The sequence below is a fragment of the Harmonia axyridis genome, chromosome 1 (genome assembly GCF_914767665.1).
Source record: "Harmonia axyridis chromosome 1, icHarAxyr1.1, whole genome shotgun sequence".
NCBI classification, from domain to species: Eukaryota; Metazoa; Arthropoda; class Insecta; order Coleoptera; family Coccinellidae; genus Harmonia; species Harmonia axyridis.
The window spans coordinates 16,954,853-16,974,308 of NC_059501.1; the positions used below are offsets into that span (position 1 = coordinate 16,954,853).

Below are 19,456 nucleotides of genomic sequence, written 5' to 3' on the forward strand. Positions count from 1 at the left end.
ATCCAATAATATTATTGAATAAATACAATTCATCCATTTGCCGTCTAGTGTAAAAAATATATATAAGAGTGTTTTGAGTGGAAGATTGCATAAAAAAATACCAGATTGAAACCACTCAGTTGAGAACGCGATCCATTAATTTAGAAGCAGAAATTTAATTGAAAAATAAATAAACATGCAGTTATGGGATTGCAGCTTGCAAGATACAAATGCCTGATTCAAACTCTATTATGTATAAATGGCACCGCCTCTGTCGTATCACTTTTTTTTTCGTTGGTACCTCAGAGTAATAAACATAAATAGAGGAAGTATAATATATCATTTTCAATAAGCATATTTTGTCCCAACATGAACTATCAAATTTGACAAGAAACGCTCGGAAATGAAAACATATCAGTGATACCATATTTCACTCAATTCGCGAGTTTCTCCACAAAGAACGCACCTCTTATGTCCCATAGTGTATCAACGTTTTACATTAACTCAAAATATATTGAAACAAATATCTTGATATATCAGCAATTCAGAAAACAAACTCCGAGCGCGCCAAACGACGTGAAACAACCCATGGCACTAGGAGAGCAAAAATTGCCGAAATTTTGGATTTCAGCAGGTAGATACAGAAAATAATAAATATTCTGCTCATTACAAATTCGACAATTAGGAAAAATATCGGATTCCAAATATTCAAATTTGCATATTTAATCGGGAATCACTCAAATTAATATATTTCATTCAATCAAATATACATTCATAACGATATAGTAAAATTGTGGATTTGAAAATATATTACAATGCGACAACGTTATCTAACCATGTTGGGGACATGTAAAAATTGCTCTCTGTCTATGTTTATAACTCTATGGTTGGTACCAAGTTTTATCAGATATTTATATGGTTTTTTTCAATATATTTCTCCCCTTCTCAAATGATAATGCACTATTTGCCCAATATTCATGTACATTGTAAATCCTATATTGCGAGAAAGATTTACCGAATATGTAGGTGGAATTGAAATAAATAAATCACATTTTAAACAAAACGATGAAAAATACCCTTAATAGGGAACGTGAAATAAGTTGGAAAATTCTAAAATCCTTTATACGACAGAAATCATCCCCTCCCTAATGACCCCAAATGTTATCCAGATAAATCCGCACTCAGATGAGTTTCCTCCAAGAGCGGATCAATAGAAGAATCTCGTAACGAGATAGATCTCGGAGCGGTGTTTGAACTACACTCGGATTGTTTGCACTCCGTCTCCATAACGTTGAAAATTTCCATCAACTTGAGAAGCGTCGATTCATACCCCCATTCCCTTCCTCAAGTTTGAACCAAACCAAACCGTCATTCATCGCTCACACTGCGTCGATTTCGAACAAAGGAATCCCGAATAGGTTAATTAGCTGCATAACAAAATATTATCTTATTTATTGAAATTCTCATATTATATTGAGAGGGATTACCACCACGTGGTATCAGTCATACTTTAGTACCCATTGATTTTCCCTTTGGCGCTCCTGCGATGACCCAACTATGCAAGGTGGACGAAGTTGTACATTCACCTTACCTTCTTTTTTTTCAAAGCAAATAAGTAGAGTGCAGTACTAAACGACGACTCTCACGAAATTATAATTTCAATTCTTTTGTAATGATTTTTGGTAGGATTTTTCGTCACTATAAATCATCAATATATTTTGCGAAAAACGGAAAATTATCAAAATTTTCTTTTCTTTCCTTTCGCGATTTAAAAATACTTACTTTCTTCCATGTAGATTATTGTTTGAGGGAATTATGTCAAAACCACATAAACACACAAACCACAACTGATTTGTAAGAAGAAATATCTATAATTTCGTTTTGAACTGAGAAACCACATAGTGGTGTTCCCTCTTAAGGCTGCAGACTATACCTTCCTCTCTAGGTTCTTCAGTGCAGATTCATTTTGATTCTGTGCGGAAATGGTCTGATCGATTCTTTCAATTTTTGGATAGCAGATTAGAATGAACTCTCTGGTTTTTCTACAAAAAAAAAATGTATAGTTTCAGTTTTATTATATCTTTGAAAATTGAAATGTTTTTCAATCAAAACTCAATTATTCCATTGTTGAATTTCAAAATTAATCTGGTGCGGAGTCCGTTCTTTTGGACGCCTCCTTGTGGAGTTCCCACTGACGTGGCTTAACAAATGATCCCGCCAGTGAGGTGTTGATGACGAAGGGAACGGAATAGGTTTTTTCCGCATTCCGGGGGCTGATTGATGGTGGTGTCTTGAGTGGGCTGTTCCAGTTTGTTATTAAAGCCAAGGGCTATTTTTCGAAGGAACATCTCAATCGGGAAGTTCGTGGAGGAAGATGAATCGATAAGGAAGTTCGGGTTGTTCAAAATTGTTTCTTTCGGGATACGATTCGTTATTGGCTTGCGAATGTTTTCTCTAGAGAGAGATTTTTTTGGGAAGAAGACGAACTTGAATAATGAAGAGATTCGAAGTGATATCGATGGAATGACTAGAAGGATGCTAGTTCTAGTCATCGGAAATAACAGCAAAGTAATCAATTTCCATTTTTTATATAATAATAATGAAGGATACAATTCACGGCCTTCCGTTCATATTTGAAGTCAAGATGAGATTCATGCGAAAAGGCCAAAAAGAAGGACTATCAAACTGTGTTTCGGTTCATTTAAAATGTAGTATGTATCAGTATGAAGAACCTGTATATTTTCATACTTGAGACGACAAGGTCCGTATAACCAAACACCATCTTAAAATATAAATATATTTACTATGTTTACCCTTGTTGATCGTGTTGTATTTATCAACTCGCAAGGTTGATGTGAATATACAATATAAATAGTAAATATATATCATCTCGTTAGATACATAAAGTAGTAAGAAAGATCTTATTGAATAGTAGTCTGTAATTCATTTTTTTGATGCTCACATTCTTGAATTACATCATGTGAGTTTTCATCTGTGATCAGTATAGTGTGCAGTGAGAAATAAATACCCTTTGATCAGTCTGGAGAGTATTAATTAACCATTCCTTCAACTGTATAACGATTGACCGAACCTACCCTAGCTGGTAACATCACAAAAACCTTCCTCAGAGCTCTAGAAGAACGATACAAATTGAATGAGGAGCTAATATGAGTTTGTCTTAAGTCAAATAATAAAAACATAATAAAATATAAAACAACAAAAGTCATATAAGAAGCATCACATTTCAGTTGACAACAAAAAGAGAGCATATGTGTATGATATCCGAGGGTGAGAGAACAATAAAAAAAAATTATATATACACAAAAAAAAATGAAAAACAATCAGTATAAATCATATAACAATTCTGAAAAATTACTTACAATATCAACCTGGTCCTTTGTCAACTTTGAGCAAAATAATAAAAACACAAGTAATTCAAAAAGTGAGCGATACATTTATTTATTTCTGAGATTGATGGGAAAAGGCCAAAAAGAAGGACTTTCAAATCAGAAATGGATAAATGTATCGCTCAATCTTTGAATTGATAAAAAGTGCACAAAAATAACCCCCATAAAAATCGACAATCGATTAGGAAACACCGTGTATATGAATTATATCTGATATTCCGGAATGCATAATCCCATTCACAATTTAGAATTCAAGAAATATACAATTTGCTCCATATTTTTATCCATTGTAAAAATACACAGATGAAGTGACATAATTGAGCAATGCAAGCAAACTCAATCACAAATAACGCTCAAATCCGCGTAGGTATAGATGACAGTTGTATCAAAAGAAACAATTTCGACATGCTATTCATACACAATTTCTGATTTTTTACAGAATATTTCGTTTGTCCAAAATCCCTATTTCATTTCAAACTGAAAATATTTTGTGTACACAAGCCGTTATAATAAAACAAGCGATTGGATAACTCCTATTCACGGAAGAATGAAATAATTGAATGGAAACAGTTTCGCTTTCAAATCTGAAACGAATGCCAACAATAGAGGCATAACGTGTAATTACCTAACAAATTAAATATTTATTCAATACAGTTTAATTTCGAGAAATATCTGCGCTTTGTTTTCCTACATATTGAATACCCGATGGAATAACAATAAAATGAACTGTATATATAATCATCGATTCAATTATTCTGTGTAGTGCAGTCATCGCTATTTTGAAACCTGCGGATATTGGTTTTCGAAATCCATTAAAATCGAATAAATAATGGCTGAACATTTCATGCTTTGTGCAGACAGTTAACTATTTTCGTACATATGAAGGCGTCTAACAATTTCGTTTTAACGATTTTGTATGTAGTTATCGATTTCAATAACTTGATGCCATGTTATTTATGTATAGTCGAATTTATTTTAGAAGTTTTAACCAATGATCCCTATAAATGCCTGGAAGTATATCATCTATTCAATTGATTCATAAAGAAATTGCAAAAAATTTTTCATCTCAACATTATTAATTGTAATTGCTTATCCAAATACCAACTGTATTTTTGAGCTGTAGGAATATTTTACTTCAGCAGGTATAATTTCCTATCTGGGTTGATTTCAAAGGTTGTTCATGAGTTGGTACAACTGCCCTATATTCTTGAGTTTGAATACCATCTGTTTGTTTTTTTTTATTTCTGCTTGTACTATGTCCCATTTTGTCAGTTGACCCTAAATGTACAATTTTGCGAATTTCACAATCGATAAAAATATCAAACAGGAATTTGCTCAAAGTTTCACTTCGCAAAATTCAAATCTGATTCGTCGGAAAGACCATCAATACCATCAATTTTCCCTAGATGGATTTTTTCTCCTTCCAAAGCGTTCCAAGTGTTTGTATTTTGGCGACATGTTCTCGAACCAATATTATGTAGGTACTCCCTCTCTCAAGGGGTTACAGTGTTTCGTACCGAGATAGCTGGTGGACTCTTAAGTGTGGTAATCCAGCGATCTCTGCCTAAGACACCCTCTCGCACCATCATGGAGAGGTGACTCTGTTGCAACGCCACAGATCTCCGAAAACCCGACAGGGCCGAAGAAGAGTGTGGCGCGACACCCATAACGCCACCTCTCGGGCAGACGGAGTCACAACAGTACCATTTGTCTGCTTACATGTTTTGAAGACACTTCGCAAATGAAGTTGTAGTACCCTTACCTCTAATCCGAAGAATCTTTATAAGCGTTTAACAAAATCAATGTTTCCATTTTTATACCAGCCAAGAGCTTAATAAATATTATTATTCGCGACTTCAACTTATACGTGTGGGAAAGAAAACTACCCCCGCCGTCGGCTTTCTTTTTCTTGAAAATTTTGGGTACCTACTATTCCAGTTGTTGAGATGATAATTGAAATAGTTCTCGTTCATATCATTCTCCACTGACGCTTTATCTGAAATTCGCGGTCCCTCTATTATGAAATTTTTCGACGTTATGTTGTTGTTATTTGGCATTGCTACGTTGATGAGAATTGCTGTCTTTTGATGTTTATCGACTAGTAGTATTTCTGGTTTGTTGTGAGGGACTGTTGTATCAGTCAAAACTGTATGATCCCAGTACAGTTTATAGCGTTCATTTCCCAGGATGGTCTCCGGTTAGTACTTGTAGTATGGCACTTTTTCAGAATGAATAAGTTCTGATATGGTGTCCAATTCTTGGTGTAGTATCTTTCCTACTGCATCGTGTCTTTCTTTATATTAATTTCCTGCAAACATTTGACATCCTTCTGTGATATGTTGGATCATTCGTTGGACACCCATATCGGCATCGATCATCACTAATAGTTCGATCCTTTAAGATATGCTTGCAGTGATTTCTCGTCGAGATCACCTGATCTTGGATGGCTGAAACAAAACCTTTCGTTTCTGGATGCATCGCTCCTGATGTGAGCCAATAGTTAGACTCTTCAATGTTGACATGATCCTGGTTCACCTCTTTGAAATGTCCACGTAGGGGCTTCTCTCTCCATCTTTGCTGTTTTTCTTGGATTATCTGGTGTGAATTATAATTATAATTATTTATAAACTAAAACATCATCATCAGTTTTGATGATTAGGAACTGTGTGGCGTGAATAAACTCCTACAACATGATTTAGCTTCTTTCGACATACCCGGAAGGTCTAATTTCCTCAATTCCTCAAACTCATTCCGCTTTAATCTCTTCTTTGTCCAATCTTAGTTGAATAAAAGAAGAGTTAAACACTAGAATTTCGGTGAATTCTCCGCTTGAGAAGATTCAAACTTCGGAAGAAAAAAAAAACGATGTTAGAACGACGTCTTCTCCTGGACCATCAGCGAGTCGCAGTCCTCCGGTCTAGCCCTGTTGAAACAATGGCAATCCGCCAGAAAAGCCAACAATGGCGTACAATCCGAGCGTGAGATTGGGAACAGAGCGACCGCAGAAGCTGTAGGGCATTTACATCTTGTTCCCGGCGGATTATTATTTTCGTCTTGGTCTTGGCAATCTCTCAAATTTATGAAATGTTATTTTTGCGGCGAAACCGAACGAGATATGGCCGATTCCTCCGCCTCCGTGATGGATTATCGCCATTACGAGATGCGAGCGAAATGAATTTTTGATTTATGCCCGTAGAATCGGAGATAATAACGCTATTTTTACGATTCCCCTCGATCGTTGTGTAGCTGGTTGGAACTACAGCTTATTAATTGTCGTCGGTCTTTTCCCCTTTTCCTTTCATCCGTTATGTTCGACGTGAAGACAATGTAGATAAGATGGGTTGAAATTAGTATTATGCTTCCATAAAGACTTTCATCGTTTTATTCATTTTGTGCCTTGTATGGATTTTTGACGAGGCAAACTCCACCAACCACTGGTGGAACCATCAGTATGGCTATGTCACTCTGTTTTGTACACCTCTCCGTAGCTAGAGGTGACCTGACCTGAGTATATGAATTCAACTATTAGATCTTTCATACGAATTCGAATATTTTGTGAAACAGTAGAAAATAACGTTTTTTTCCATGACCTGATCTTAGGGAGATTATACTATATTTCCCCACTGGATTCCTCACAGGGCATTCTCGTCTCAGAGATTAGAGATTTAATTAAGGAGGTTACGTTTCACTGCGACCTAATGGTCTATTGTGCTCCCCATCAGAGCTATTCTCTCCATAACGAGATCTACAGCTAGCCTTCCAGTTCCAGAGTTCTGATAAACCCCAATATCGGGGATGGCTCCAAGAAAGCTAATTCCTCAATTTTATGAGTTTCGTGTCCAAGGCAGATTTTTCGTTGGCTAGCGATGGCGAGGCATTCCGTCACCAGGTGATCCGGAGTTTCTTTCTTCTTCCCACAGAATCTGCACTCGTCATTTTCTGTTAGACCCATTCTCATGAGGTGTTTCCTAAGGCGGCAATGCCCTATGAGGAATCCAGTGAGGAGGTGTAGCATATTCTTACTAAGATCCAGATACTTCTTGGATCTTGTAGAATCAAAGTTGAGAATAAACTTTTTGGAGTGATCCAGACCAGGACGATTCCGCCAGAGTTGTTCTCTTTCGGTTACCTCCTTTTCCTGAAACTCTTTCTTGTAAGTGCATTTGACTACAACACAGAGAGGTTCGCATTCTCGTCTTAGGGAGCACCTTATGAGCATGAGTTCAGCAGAAAATTACGAGTGCAGGTTAGGAACTTAGGAATTACCATCCTTGAAGCCATCCCAGATACTGGAGTTTTTTAGAACTTTGGAACTGGAAGGCGAGCTGTAGATCACGTTATGGTGAAAATAGCTCTGATGAGGGCACAATAGATCATAAGGGCGCAGTGAAACGGAACCTCCTCAATTAAACCTCAAATCTTCCCCGACCATATTCTAGTAAGCAGTTGAGTTTTGAAAGTGCCACTTTCTCACTCTGGCGCTGGCGCAGAAAAGTAAAATGGTCGTTTTCTGTTTAAGCCTACCAAACCCACACAGCTCTCCCACTGTGTAGATGTCAATAAAAAAAGGATAGATCACCTTGGCTCGTGGTTCTTCAAACCACAGAACAAGTGATGGATGTGGCACCTAGGAAGGTAGTGGAGTTTAGTGCAATTTCACTGCCTGAGCAGTAAACACTAGTGGCACAATAGATTGGAAGGTTTTTTCTAAAATAACATTACCTCATCGTCTCTCCTGAAATTTAATTCACAGTTTCTGACTTCCTTCGGCATCGATTCCAGAAGAGTCGGGAGAAAAGATGACGATTATGGAACGTTTAGAAGTAGGACATTAACTGCTGTTGTTTAATGTTACTTGGAGGGCTTTGAGAACAATAGAAAAAATCTTCGGATGAAACTCTTACAAGCGATCCATCTTCATTCGTTTTAAACTGTCAACACCAATTCATTCTGCTGGATTGGCTGTTATTCTCATAAGCAGAATACAACATAATGTGTTACCAACATCACTATTAATTGATTGGCTTCTTGAATTTAGTATCACTACCTGAACTGATTTGGCAATTAACTAGTAGATGTTCGAAATGTATATCTAAGAAATATACTGGCAACGGTAAAAGGCTCTTACCCTGCACCTCAAGAACCTATTCAATAACCTGTATAACTTCTGGACGAACCCCTGAATACCTAACTTTACATCGGTCTGGACAATTTACCGAAATTTTCCGCTCGACCTACATTCATCCACCTCGATCGATATGGCAACGTCGTCGACTCAGACTTCCCGCGAATTCCCCAGAAGTTCATAATTCAGAAAACGCAGAAAGTAATATACCGAATTTACGGCGACGTCCTAAGGAAATTATCCTCCTCAGAATTTGAATAGGGGAATTATGTTTACATTTGTTGAGAAATATTATCTTCCCCGAGTTCCGGCTATCTCGGAAAATTTCCATTGTTTTACGCGCATTAAGGGGCGGCGCGAAAGAGAAAAACCTTTAAGCAATTTTCCAGCGTAACCGTGAAATGAATATATTATAAACTCCGCTTTGGGTGTGACTCTTTGATAAATGAGGTTACCCGAAATTCTGGGAGAGGATGAGGAGAGCAAGAAAGAAGCCATTAAGGTTTTGCTCTACCCCTTAGACGTAATTAATTCTAGCGCAGAGTTCTTAATGGATTTGCGGAGCTTTTGATCGAATAAAACGGGATGGAATGCCGGAATTCTGCAAAAGCTGCTCGAGATGGCAGATGTAGTTTTTGCCGTCTAATCTGAAATTTCAGTGTTGGGTAGTGTAGAATCAGATCATAAAATGAAAAAAAAAAACAGTTTGGATTAATTTTGAGCTTTTCCCGGAACTTCATATCTACAGGGTGTTCTCCTTAAGGTCGTTGGGTTGACTCAATATCAGATAGAATCGCTAGGTGCACCCTTGAAGATCGTATACAAAGCTGGCAAGTTGGTATATTGGAATGTAATATCAATGTGTTAGAATGAAATGCATGAATTATGCCGAAAGTTAAGCGAATAGCGACCACGTTTTTCTTTTCCAAATAGTAAAAGTCCAATTAGAAATGAGTGGAGAGTACATCCACTATGCAAAACTCTCTGGTCTTAGCAATCTTAGCATCATACTCGTAGTTCGTTTCTTAGTAGGAGACTCTACTAACGAATCATTTCGAACACACCTACTCGTACCCCTCAAGCGATGTTGAAAAGGGAAGAATAACTGCATTATGCTATCTTTATTCAATTTATGGGGTTTCATCTCTGTTCCTCGCATTAGATATATACAATATCAAGACGTATCTTGCCAATACTGTATACACCTAAATATAGTTATGTCTTCTCCAAGATCGATAAGTTGGGAATTGTAGCATAACAATTGATATAGGCAAAATGCTGATACCTCTTTTTTATCTTTCAGGTTGCAAGTAAACCTTGGAGCTTTCCACCAGATACAAACATAGGGGACCTGAAATTGTGCAACCACAAAAGAAAAATAATGAATATGGCTGCTTTAGAGTGCAAACAAATGGATCCAAACATTAAGTTAAGAAAAGGTAAGTGCTAGATAAACTTCTGAACTTTACTCATCATCAATATACAGGTTTGTTATAGAACATAAATTTAGCAGACTGCATAATATTTAAGATGTTGAACAAAGCTTTCAAATTATAATTGTATTTCACGTGTTCCATGTTTCTTCTTTCTTGTGTCTTTGACTTCCAGTTCCAAGCGAGAAGTTTGAGCTTCAGTGAAACTCTTGTAGCACTTTTCGTGAGAAGTTGAAAGAATATTATGAAAATGTAATTGACAAATAAAATAATACTAAAAAATGAAAAAATTAAACCTCAGAGTAATAAACATGGATAGAGGGAGGATATGTCATTTTCAGTAAGCAAATTTTGCCCCCAACATGAACCATCAAATTTGACATAAAGCGCGGAAATGAAAACATATTAATGATACGATGAATCACTCAATTCTCGAGTTTCTCAAAGACTTTAGTTACTTCTTACACTTGTTATGACCCATAGCGAATCATCGTTTCATATCAACTCAAAATATATTGAAGTAAATACCTTAATAAAGCAGAAACTCAGAAAACAAACTTCAAACGTGTCAAACGACGTGGAACAACCGATGACACTAGGAGAGCAAAAGTTGCCAAACCTTGGATTTCAGCAGGTAGATACAGAAAACAATAAATATTCTTCTCATTATAAATTCGACAAGAAGGAATAATATCGGATTCCAAATATTCAAATTTGTATATTTAATCGGGAATCATTCAAATAAATATATTTCATTCTATATAATCTAGGTACATTCATAATGATATAGCAAAATTGTGGATTTGAAAATATATCACAATCCGACATCGTAATCTAACCATGTTGGAGACATGTATACTCCCTCTGTCTATGAAAATAATTGCACTACGAGGTTTTTTGTGTTTGAAGTACTAATGTTTCAATATTAATGGTGTTCAACAGATAAATTTCATAAAACCATAGAATGATGTCCAACATAATCTTCTTCATTGGAAACGCTTCTGGGGTCATAATTATCCGTTCCGACGTTGCCATATATCACAATTTATCCGGCTCCATGTCCCCGTCGAAAAGACCGGTCATCCAGAGATCTCGGCCTCCCGCCATCAATAAAGTCCTGTTAATTCAGCGCGTTTTCGCCAAATTGTTTTCCTGCACGGCGGAATTTATCTGCGGGTGTTACGCTTTTCCGAAGCGCCGGACCGATGACGTACGGACGGCCGGGAAATCGATGCAGTTTCCGCCCGCCGATTTTCCGTCCATCTGTCATTGTCGTCGTCGTTCGCGCAAATTGGATAGATGGCGCTGGCGGCGCGAAGAACGGAAGTGCGGGCGGGTCAATTAACTTCTAACATGTGAATTACGGTAATTAATTTCGCGGAATCGCGCGCAAGCACTTTACGGATGTTCGGTTTAGTCGAATTTAATTTTGGTAGACGGGTTTGTACATGATGAGGAGTGGGAGTTATGATTATGGTTTGATTTAGGGAGTATGGGATTTGTACAGGGTATCCCAAATTCGATGTTTACTGAAAGAATCTCGAGACCTATAAGTCATAGAAAAAAAATCTTGAAGGGTCCCTGGTACCTTTGTTCGAAGATATCAGAAAGCAGATCATAGAAATGTTTATTCGTTCTCGAGTTACAGCGCTTTTCTGATAAAGTAATTCTTTCAAATATTCCGCTATATTGTACTTGATTTTCACAGGATTTTAGGAAAGTTGGTTATCCAAAACTAAATCCAACTAATGCCAACGTTTCGCGGATATATTTCCACTTCTTCAGGGCTACAAGAGAGAAATTCATGAAGATTAAATAATGTACAATCATTTCTTCAGTTAACATTAAATTATCAATTTCTTAAACTGCTTCGAAACACGACAAAATTCTCCTAATTGATCTTTATTTCTGTTTCAATTTGCTCAACAAGCTCATATTAGGATCTTTTATGTGGAAAACATAAGTTTCAACTTTGGTAAGGTTTTACGAGTTGATTGGTAGTGTTTTGGTCAATTCCATAATAAGATGAATAAAAAAAAAATCGAATCTATGAATTTTAATATGTATTCAGATCAATATATTTTTATCATCTTTTATTGTATATGTGTGTTTAGAATTTGTTTCGAAGCAGTTTGAGAAATTGATAATTAAATGTTATCTGAAGAAATGATTGTACAGGGTGGGCAAATTTCGATGTTTTAGCACTACAACTTTTGAACCAGAGTAGATAGACAAAATCTGATACCCACTTGTCGATCTCTTTTTCTGAGAAACTAACAAGGGTAGTATTCATTTTTGGCCACCTTCTTTTGTTTTCGAGTTATAAGCGAAAATTGGAAAAATGGCGATATAAAAAAACATTTATATCTCCGCTAATACTGATGATAGAGCTCTGAAATTAAAACATTATACAGGCACTTTTTTACGTAGAATCCAGTGGCGTGCTCGTATTTTCAAAAGGGTTTTTAATTACGAAGCTATGACCCAAAGTTATGTTTTTTCAAATGGGAACACTAGATTTTTGTGACATTTCCTGAAAGCTTGATTTTTCCTGATTTCAAAAATATATAACATCGTATGATTCGGATCAATATAAATAATAGAAAATGGTCAAAAACCTCTTTTCACCTAAGAGTCTCAATATTTCTATGGTTTCAACTGTTGATGAACACAGAAAAATTGAGCTTTCTATAACAAGACCAGTGTCCTTCCGTCAATCTGATTATTTCTATGCTTTTCACTTATTTCTACAAAATTCGAATCTAGATATGTTTTATAAATTTTTTATCTAAAAATTGATTTGGAAATAACGGAGAAACCACAAGATCGAATTTTTCAATCGAAAGAGTTGTATTGAGATGCATGTATCAGGAGATTATTTACATAGGTCTCCAGAATCAATACGCACAAGTACCAATCCATTTCAAACAGCATATGAAACAATGCATATATGATTGAACTCAACATTTTAATTACGAAGGGACAAACAAGAAATAATATTCAACCTAATAATCACAACAATTGCACAATGCACAGTCGACACCTCTTCTCGATATTTCAACAGATGAATATTTGAAACTGTGTTCAAGCTACCTAGGAAACTTTTTCCAAGTTCGTTTATGTTTTCGAAACTATTTGTATAAAATAAATATAGATTCGAATTTTGTAGAAATAAGTGAAAAGCATAGAAATACTCAGATTGACTGAAAGACACTGCTCTTGTTATAGAAAGGCTCATCAACAGTTGAAACCATAGAAATATTGAGACTCTTAAGTAAAAAAAGGTTTTTGACCATTTTCTGTTAAATTTTGATACGAATCATACGATGTCATATATTTTTGAGATCAGGAAAAATTGATCTTTCAGAAAATGGCACAAAAATCTAGTGTTCCCATTCAAAAAAACATAACTTTGGGTCATAGCTTCGTAATCAAAAACCCTTTTGAAAATACGAGCACGCCACTGGATTCTACGTGAAAAAGTGCCTGTATAAAGTTTTAATTTCAGAGCTCTAGCATCAGTATTAGTGGAGATATAAAAGTTTTTCGATATCGCCATTTTTCCAATTTTCGCTTATAACTCGAAAACAAAAGAAGGTGGCCAAAAATGAATCCTACCCTTGTTAGTTTCTCAGAAAAAGAGATCGAGAAGTGGGTATCAGATTTTGTCTATCTCCTCTGGTTCAAAAGTTGTAGTGCTAAAACATCGAAATTTGCCCACCCTGTACATTATTTAATCTTCGTAAATTTCTCTCCTGTAGCCCTGAAGAAGTGTAAATATATCCGCGAAACGTTGGCATTAGTTGGATTTAGTATTAGATAACCCACTTTCCTAAAATCCTCTGGAAATCAAGTGCAATATGACCTCACAAAGAAATGAATCTTCAGACCAAATTCCGCTATATCTTGATTTCTGTTTGAGATATTCGAAACATTCTTAAACGCTGTTTTCAGTGATTTCATGATTTATATGACCATAATGGATGATGGAAATAAATTACAATAATGGGATACCCTATATTTTGCAACGCAGTCTTCCCGTATAAAACTGACTGGTTTGTGTATAAGTTTACAGAACAAGCTGACATATTTATACCTATTGAAGGGCTTCCTCTTCATCCAAAACAAAATCTTCTCCATCCTTTCTCTTCACCAATGGTTGACGACTTTATAATTGAATCCTAACATAACAAATTAATTTCACGGCGTTCAGTCAATTTTTCAATTCTGGAAAAAGTACCTCCCTAAGCGGGGTTCGAACCCACAACCTCCGAATTACATGTCCGACGCTCTGGCCGTTGAGCTATCGGGGAAGTTGAAGATTTTCCGCAATGAGGAACCACTAATCCCAGAGTTGAGTGTTAATATACCTTACGACGTATATATAAATAAACTCATTTTTCTTCAATTTCAAAATGAAACCTCTTATCGGAAAACCCTTTACTTCTACTTCAGATAAGGCACATTCAGAATATTTCCAATACGCCGATACACCAGAATCTGGCGATAATTAAAATTGCCCCTTATTTCCACTCCATTTTCCCAATACAATACAGAGAGACCTATCGCAAAACAAAGGGTCGACTCCAAAACCTCTCGATCCATTATATCCTCGCAAACGTGGAACACGGCCCTTCAGGTGACGCAGAACTGGCTCAGATCTCCGTGTATTTTGCGATTCATTGAACCTCCAACATAATACGCCCTTGTTCGCTTCAAGTATCATCAAGAATCGAGGGAGGCGATGATCGCGGCACATCAGCTGCATGCTGAAGGAACTTCCGAGATGAAATAGACATCGTGCTGCGATAAACGTCGGGAGCAGGGGTGTCCAAAACGGGCCGATGTCGACGAGCGGCGGAGTCTCTTATATTTATCAAATATATGATTTTTTTGTCAATACCAATATTGGATATGAAATTTTTGGAATTCGCCACTAAAGTTATCAGTAATCACACTCTGAGGCACAGAATCTTCACTAGCGTTTAAACAACTTTTCGTCAACAATGTTGTCATCTCCAGAGTCTAAAAGTTACCAACTGGTTACTACTTGTTTATTTTAACGCATGTAAAGATTTTGTTGATTTTGTGTTATGGTAACTTCAACTCCAGTAGAACCAATCGTGTTCTGTGTAAACTCGGACGTAGGGATTCATCAAGCCAAGTAGCTTGACATTTTAAGCAACTACTTGACTTGAAAATCAATCTCGTAAAAATTACATATGTACCTACTTTAGCTAGGCTTGACTTGATTTTAGCTATATTGAAAGACAATTTTCCAGAGCTGCTCTTATAGTTACAAAAACCCGGAATAGTTTGGGCGACAAATCTATATGATGCCTCATGTGTCTTAGGTCCTGGATGGAAAATTATGAAATCAAACAAAGCCATGTGATGCAACGTTATCATAATCATAATTAAATGACCTTATAAGTTCGCAATTTTCAAATTGTATGTTTGAGAATAAGTCGAAATATGAAACCTGCATATATGCTATTTGACAAAAGACAGTTGACAGCTACAATGACGTCTACAATGATACATAAATGGGCCCTGAGAATAGTCTTCAATAATAACACAAAGGGAAGCAAAACATACGATCAATTGAAATGAATTTTATTCGATAAATATTTCAATGAGACTTTCGAAGAGAATAAATATCGTAAGGAATCTCCGTCGTGATCTTGGCCACCCCTATCCCAATTCCAACCCTTATCAACCTCGTATTATGTGACGAGTATAGCGATGTCGTTCTCCCCGAGAGACGAATTATTGATCCCCTTTCCTGGAGCAGGGAACGCTTCAGCTCCTGCAGGATGCTCGGGATAATAGCGGGGAATCGTCTGAATCCGGACTCCGGCAGGCAATAGATGTATTAGGTGAATAACACACGTCGAACACCGATCGAAGTTGCCGGAACGGCAAATGCGATTACACCCTCTATGGGCTGCTTGGGGAATTAGTTTTATTTGCGGCGTCTGCTTGCTACATGTAGGGGATGTGTAGTTATTTAGATTATTGGAAAGGCACAGAAATTCAGAAAAAATGGTCTCTTAGGGCGCAATTGGCGCATGAATGACGAGCGATCAAATGCTCCTGACTTTACCCTATTTTTATTCTGATTCAATTTTTATGTTTCTGATAACGCTATCAACTGGAAATTCTGGATCCATATAGATTGATAATGTTATTTTATATCTCTTTACGCCGAAAATCTCAACTCGATCAGATCTGCTGTCACAGAAATATTAGGTATTTATTCTTCAATTTTCTTCTTGAATTTTCATGGATAACCTAGAAAGGATTACGCGCCGTATCATAAAGAAATTGACTTTCGGTGAATTTGCTCTAATTTTTATACATATAATGTCTTTATTACATCGCTTTCCTTGATTCAATTAATATTATATAGGGTTCTAGAAAAAACTTCTCCAAAATTTCAATTGAAAAAAAAATTGTGAAGAAACTTTTTCGAATATATAAACCAAATCAAGTAAGCATCAATTGTTAATACCTTTTATCGGTGACGACTTTAGATCCTAGATGTCATACAATAAGTTCAGATATTTGTAAACATAACGCCATCGAAATACTAGTCGATTTGTTTCTGCATCATAAAGTTGTTCTCGATTAAACATGTCAGCTTACGAGCCAAATTCTTGTAATTTGCGGGAAGTGCTAATTTTCTGCTCAAATATGGAGAAATTTGCGTCTGAGGCTCATCGAATGCTCTCAAATACCTATCGTAAGGCCGCAATTCGTGGAAAAACGTGCCGAGAGTGGTTTCAACGCTTCAAGAACGGTGATTTTGACGTTGAAGACCTGCATGACGGTGGAAAAGAGAAGAAATTGGGGGCATTACTTGATTATGACTCGTGTCCAACGCAACAAAATTGGCAGGATCATTGAGACTGACGCAACAAGCCATTTAAAAATGCCTGAAAGTCATGGGAATGATTAAGAAACAAGTAAATTGGGTGCCGTACGAGTTGAAGCCGATAGATGTTGAACGGCGTTTGTTTGCTTGTGAACAGAGCTGCTTGCAAGGCAAAGACCGAAAGGATTTCTGCTTCGCATTGTGACTGGAGATGAAAAATGGGTTCATTACGATAATCCCAAGCGCAGAAAATCATGGGGATATCCCTGCAACGTCGACGCCCAAACCGAATATTCACGGTTCCAAGGTCATTCTCAGTATTTGGTGGGATCAGCTCGACGTAGTGTATTATGAGTTGTTGAAACTAACTGAAACTTTCACAGGCGATCGTTATCGAACGCAATTAATGCGTTTGTGCCGAGCAATGAAATACTTACGGCCGCAATATAACGAGAGACTTGATGAAGTGGTTTAACAGCATAACAATGCTCGATCCCTTGCTTCGGCCTGGCTGACCAGCACTTCCGATCTTATGAAGAAGTGAAAAATTGGATCGATTCGTGGATCGCTTCAAAAGATAACCAGTTTTTTCGACGCGAGATTCGTACGCTACCCGACAGATGGGAGAAAGTATTGGCCAATAGCGATGGACAATACTATGAATAATAAATGTATAACCAGTTTTTCACAATAATGCCTCGAATTTTTGAAAAAAACGGCGGAAGCAAAGTGGTACGCCTATGTATTCACGTAGGTCAACCAGGTGACAAGTTCCCATTTCTATGCTCCAGTTGAATGGCGAACCATACAAAGTAGCTTTCAAAACCAATACAAACAAAGAAGCCGCGTGTTATAGCGATTCGAACCTGAATATTCTGTTTGTATCCTGACTATCCGAGACGTCGTCGGTCGTTTTCGATCGGCAACCATACAATGACCTTGCCCGCAGGTAGGGCCCTCTCGCACACCGACATAACGCGCTAATTCATTCATTTTCGCCGTCTCACCATCTGGCCGAAGACCCGAGCCTAACAAGGGGCGCAATGTACAAATTGAAAGCGGAGCATAATGGAAATGATGCCTGAAACAATGGCTCGCATGTCACGGTTTGGTGCCCTTTCCCCCCTTTCGAGTCGCAGAAGGTCGGCCCACCTCGTCTAACAGCCCGTTTTCCGGCCAAATATTTGCCGTCCCGATGGTCGTCTGTCGGTCACGCCAGGAAACAAATGTTTTGATGTTGGGTTTAATTTATTACGATCCGGAGAAGGCGACTCGCGTAGAGGACGCGATGATAAAGTCGGAATTGGTCCTTCGAGCCGGATAGCTCGGGAAGTCGGAGGTGCCAACATTGAATGTTGTCAATAGGTGTTGGTATTTGGGTACTGCTTATATCGATTAGTTGTTTGCGTCTCTTGAAGACTTGATTAAAGTCGCATATAGTTATTGGGTTCTTCAATAGTTTTGTCCTTAAGACCGATTTTATTTATTTCTTCCGTAATTCACGCAGTAATAATCATGATATTTGGTTTGATTCTTGTTACTCAGGAGCTCTAACTTGACCAAATGCATCTCAAAGTGGATTATTCAAGGGTTAATTAATTGCACATCGTTCTAGTAGGTTTCTCAATATTTTCTAATTTTCAGGCAATATTTCTATGTTTTTTAACCTTTTTTTTTCTCGAAACAATTCATCTGACCGAATGAAGAGAATAGTATGTTTTTCCACTGGTTTATCAGATGTGTATAAATATCAAGGTACGAAAAGTTTGTTGTAGAATTCATTTTTATGCTTTAGTTTGAAGCGCACCTGATTGACATTTTCCGAGAAATGTTCATAGTATGTTTGCAGAAGTAAAGGGTGTTTTTTTTAGAGCTATAGTACTTCAAATTGCAATAAAACAACGATGGATTATTCGATTGACATTAATTTTATTTATCCGCAAGATCATCTTGTGGCATTACATTTTAAATATGATTTCTGGCATATGACCGCCACGGCTGGCTCGGATGTAGTCCAATCTGGACGTCCAATTTTCGATGACTTTTTCCAACATTTGTGGCCGTATGTCGGCAATAACACGGCGAATGTTGTCTTCCAAATGGTCAAGGGTTTGTGGCTTATCCGTATAGGCCAATGACTTTACATAGCCCCACAGAAAGTAGTCTAGCGGTGTTAAATCACAAGATCTTGAAGGCCAATTCACAGGTCCTAAACGTGAAATTAGGCGGTCACCAAACGTCTTTCAATAAATCGATTGTGGCACGAGCTGTGTGACATGTTGCGCCGTCTTGTTGGAACCACAGCTCCTGGACATTATGGTTGTTCAATTCAGGAATGAAAAAGTTAGTAATCATGAATCTATACCGATCACCATTGACTGTAACGTTCTGGCCATCATCGTTTTTGAAGAAGTACGGACCAATGATTCCACCAGCCCATAAAGCGCACCAAATAGTCAGTTTTTCTGGATATAACGGTGTTTCGTCATACACTCGAGGATTAGCTTCACTCCAAATGTGGCAGTTTTGTTTGTTGACGTAGCCATTCAACCAGAAGTGCGCTTCATCGCTAAACAAAATGAAATGGACGTAGTGAGCGATACGTATTCCGCACAGAACCATTATTTTCGAAATA

At 37.2% G+C, this 19,456-nt stretch overlaps 1 protein-coding gene and 1 non-coding gene across 3 annotated transcripts in view; one reads left to right on the forward strand and one right to left on the reverse strand.

The window, feature by feature from the left end:
- The window catches only part of LOC123679681 (nuclear receptor coactivator 6), a 247,336-nt gene that overhangs the window by 169,519 nt on the left and 58,361 nt on the right, over nt 1-19,456 (forward strand). For both annotated transcript variants that reach the window (XM_045617089.1, XM_045617097.1), the window contains exon 4: nt 9,815-9,950. In XM_045617089.1, coding sequence (XP_045473045.1) covers nt 9,815-9,950 — 136 coding nt within the window. The remainder of the gene's footprint in view (nt 1-9,814; nt 9,951-19,456) is intronic.
- Trnat-ugu lies at nt 14,185-14,257 on the reverse strand. The gene has a single exon. It is a non-coding gene; the product is annotated as a tRNA-Thr (tRNA).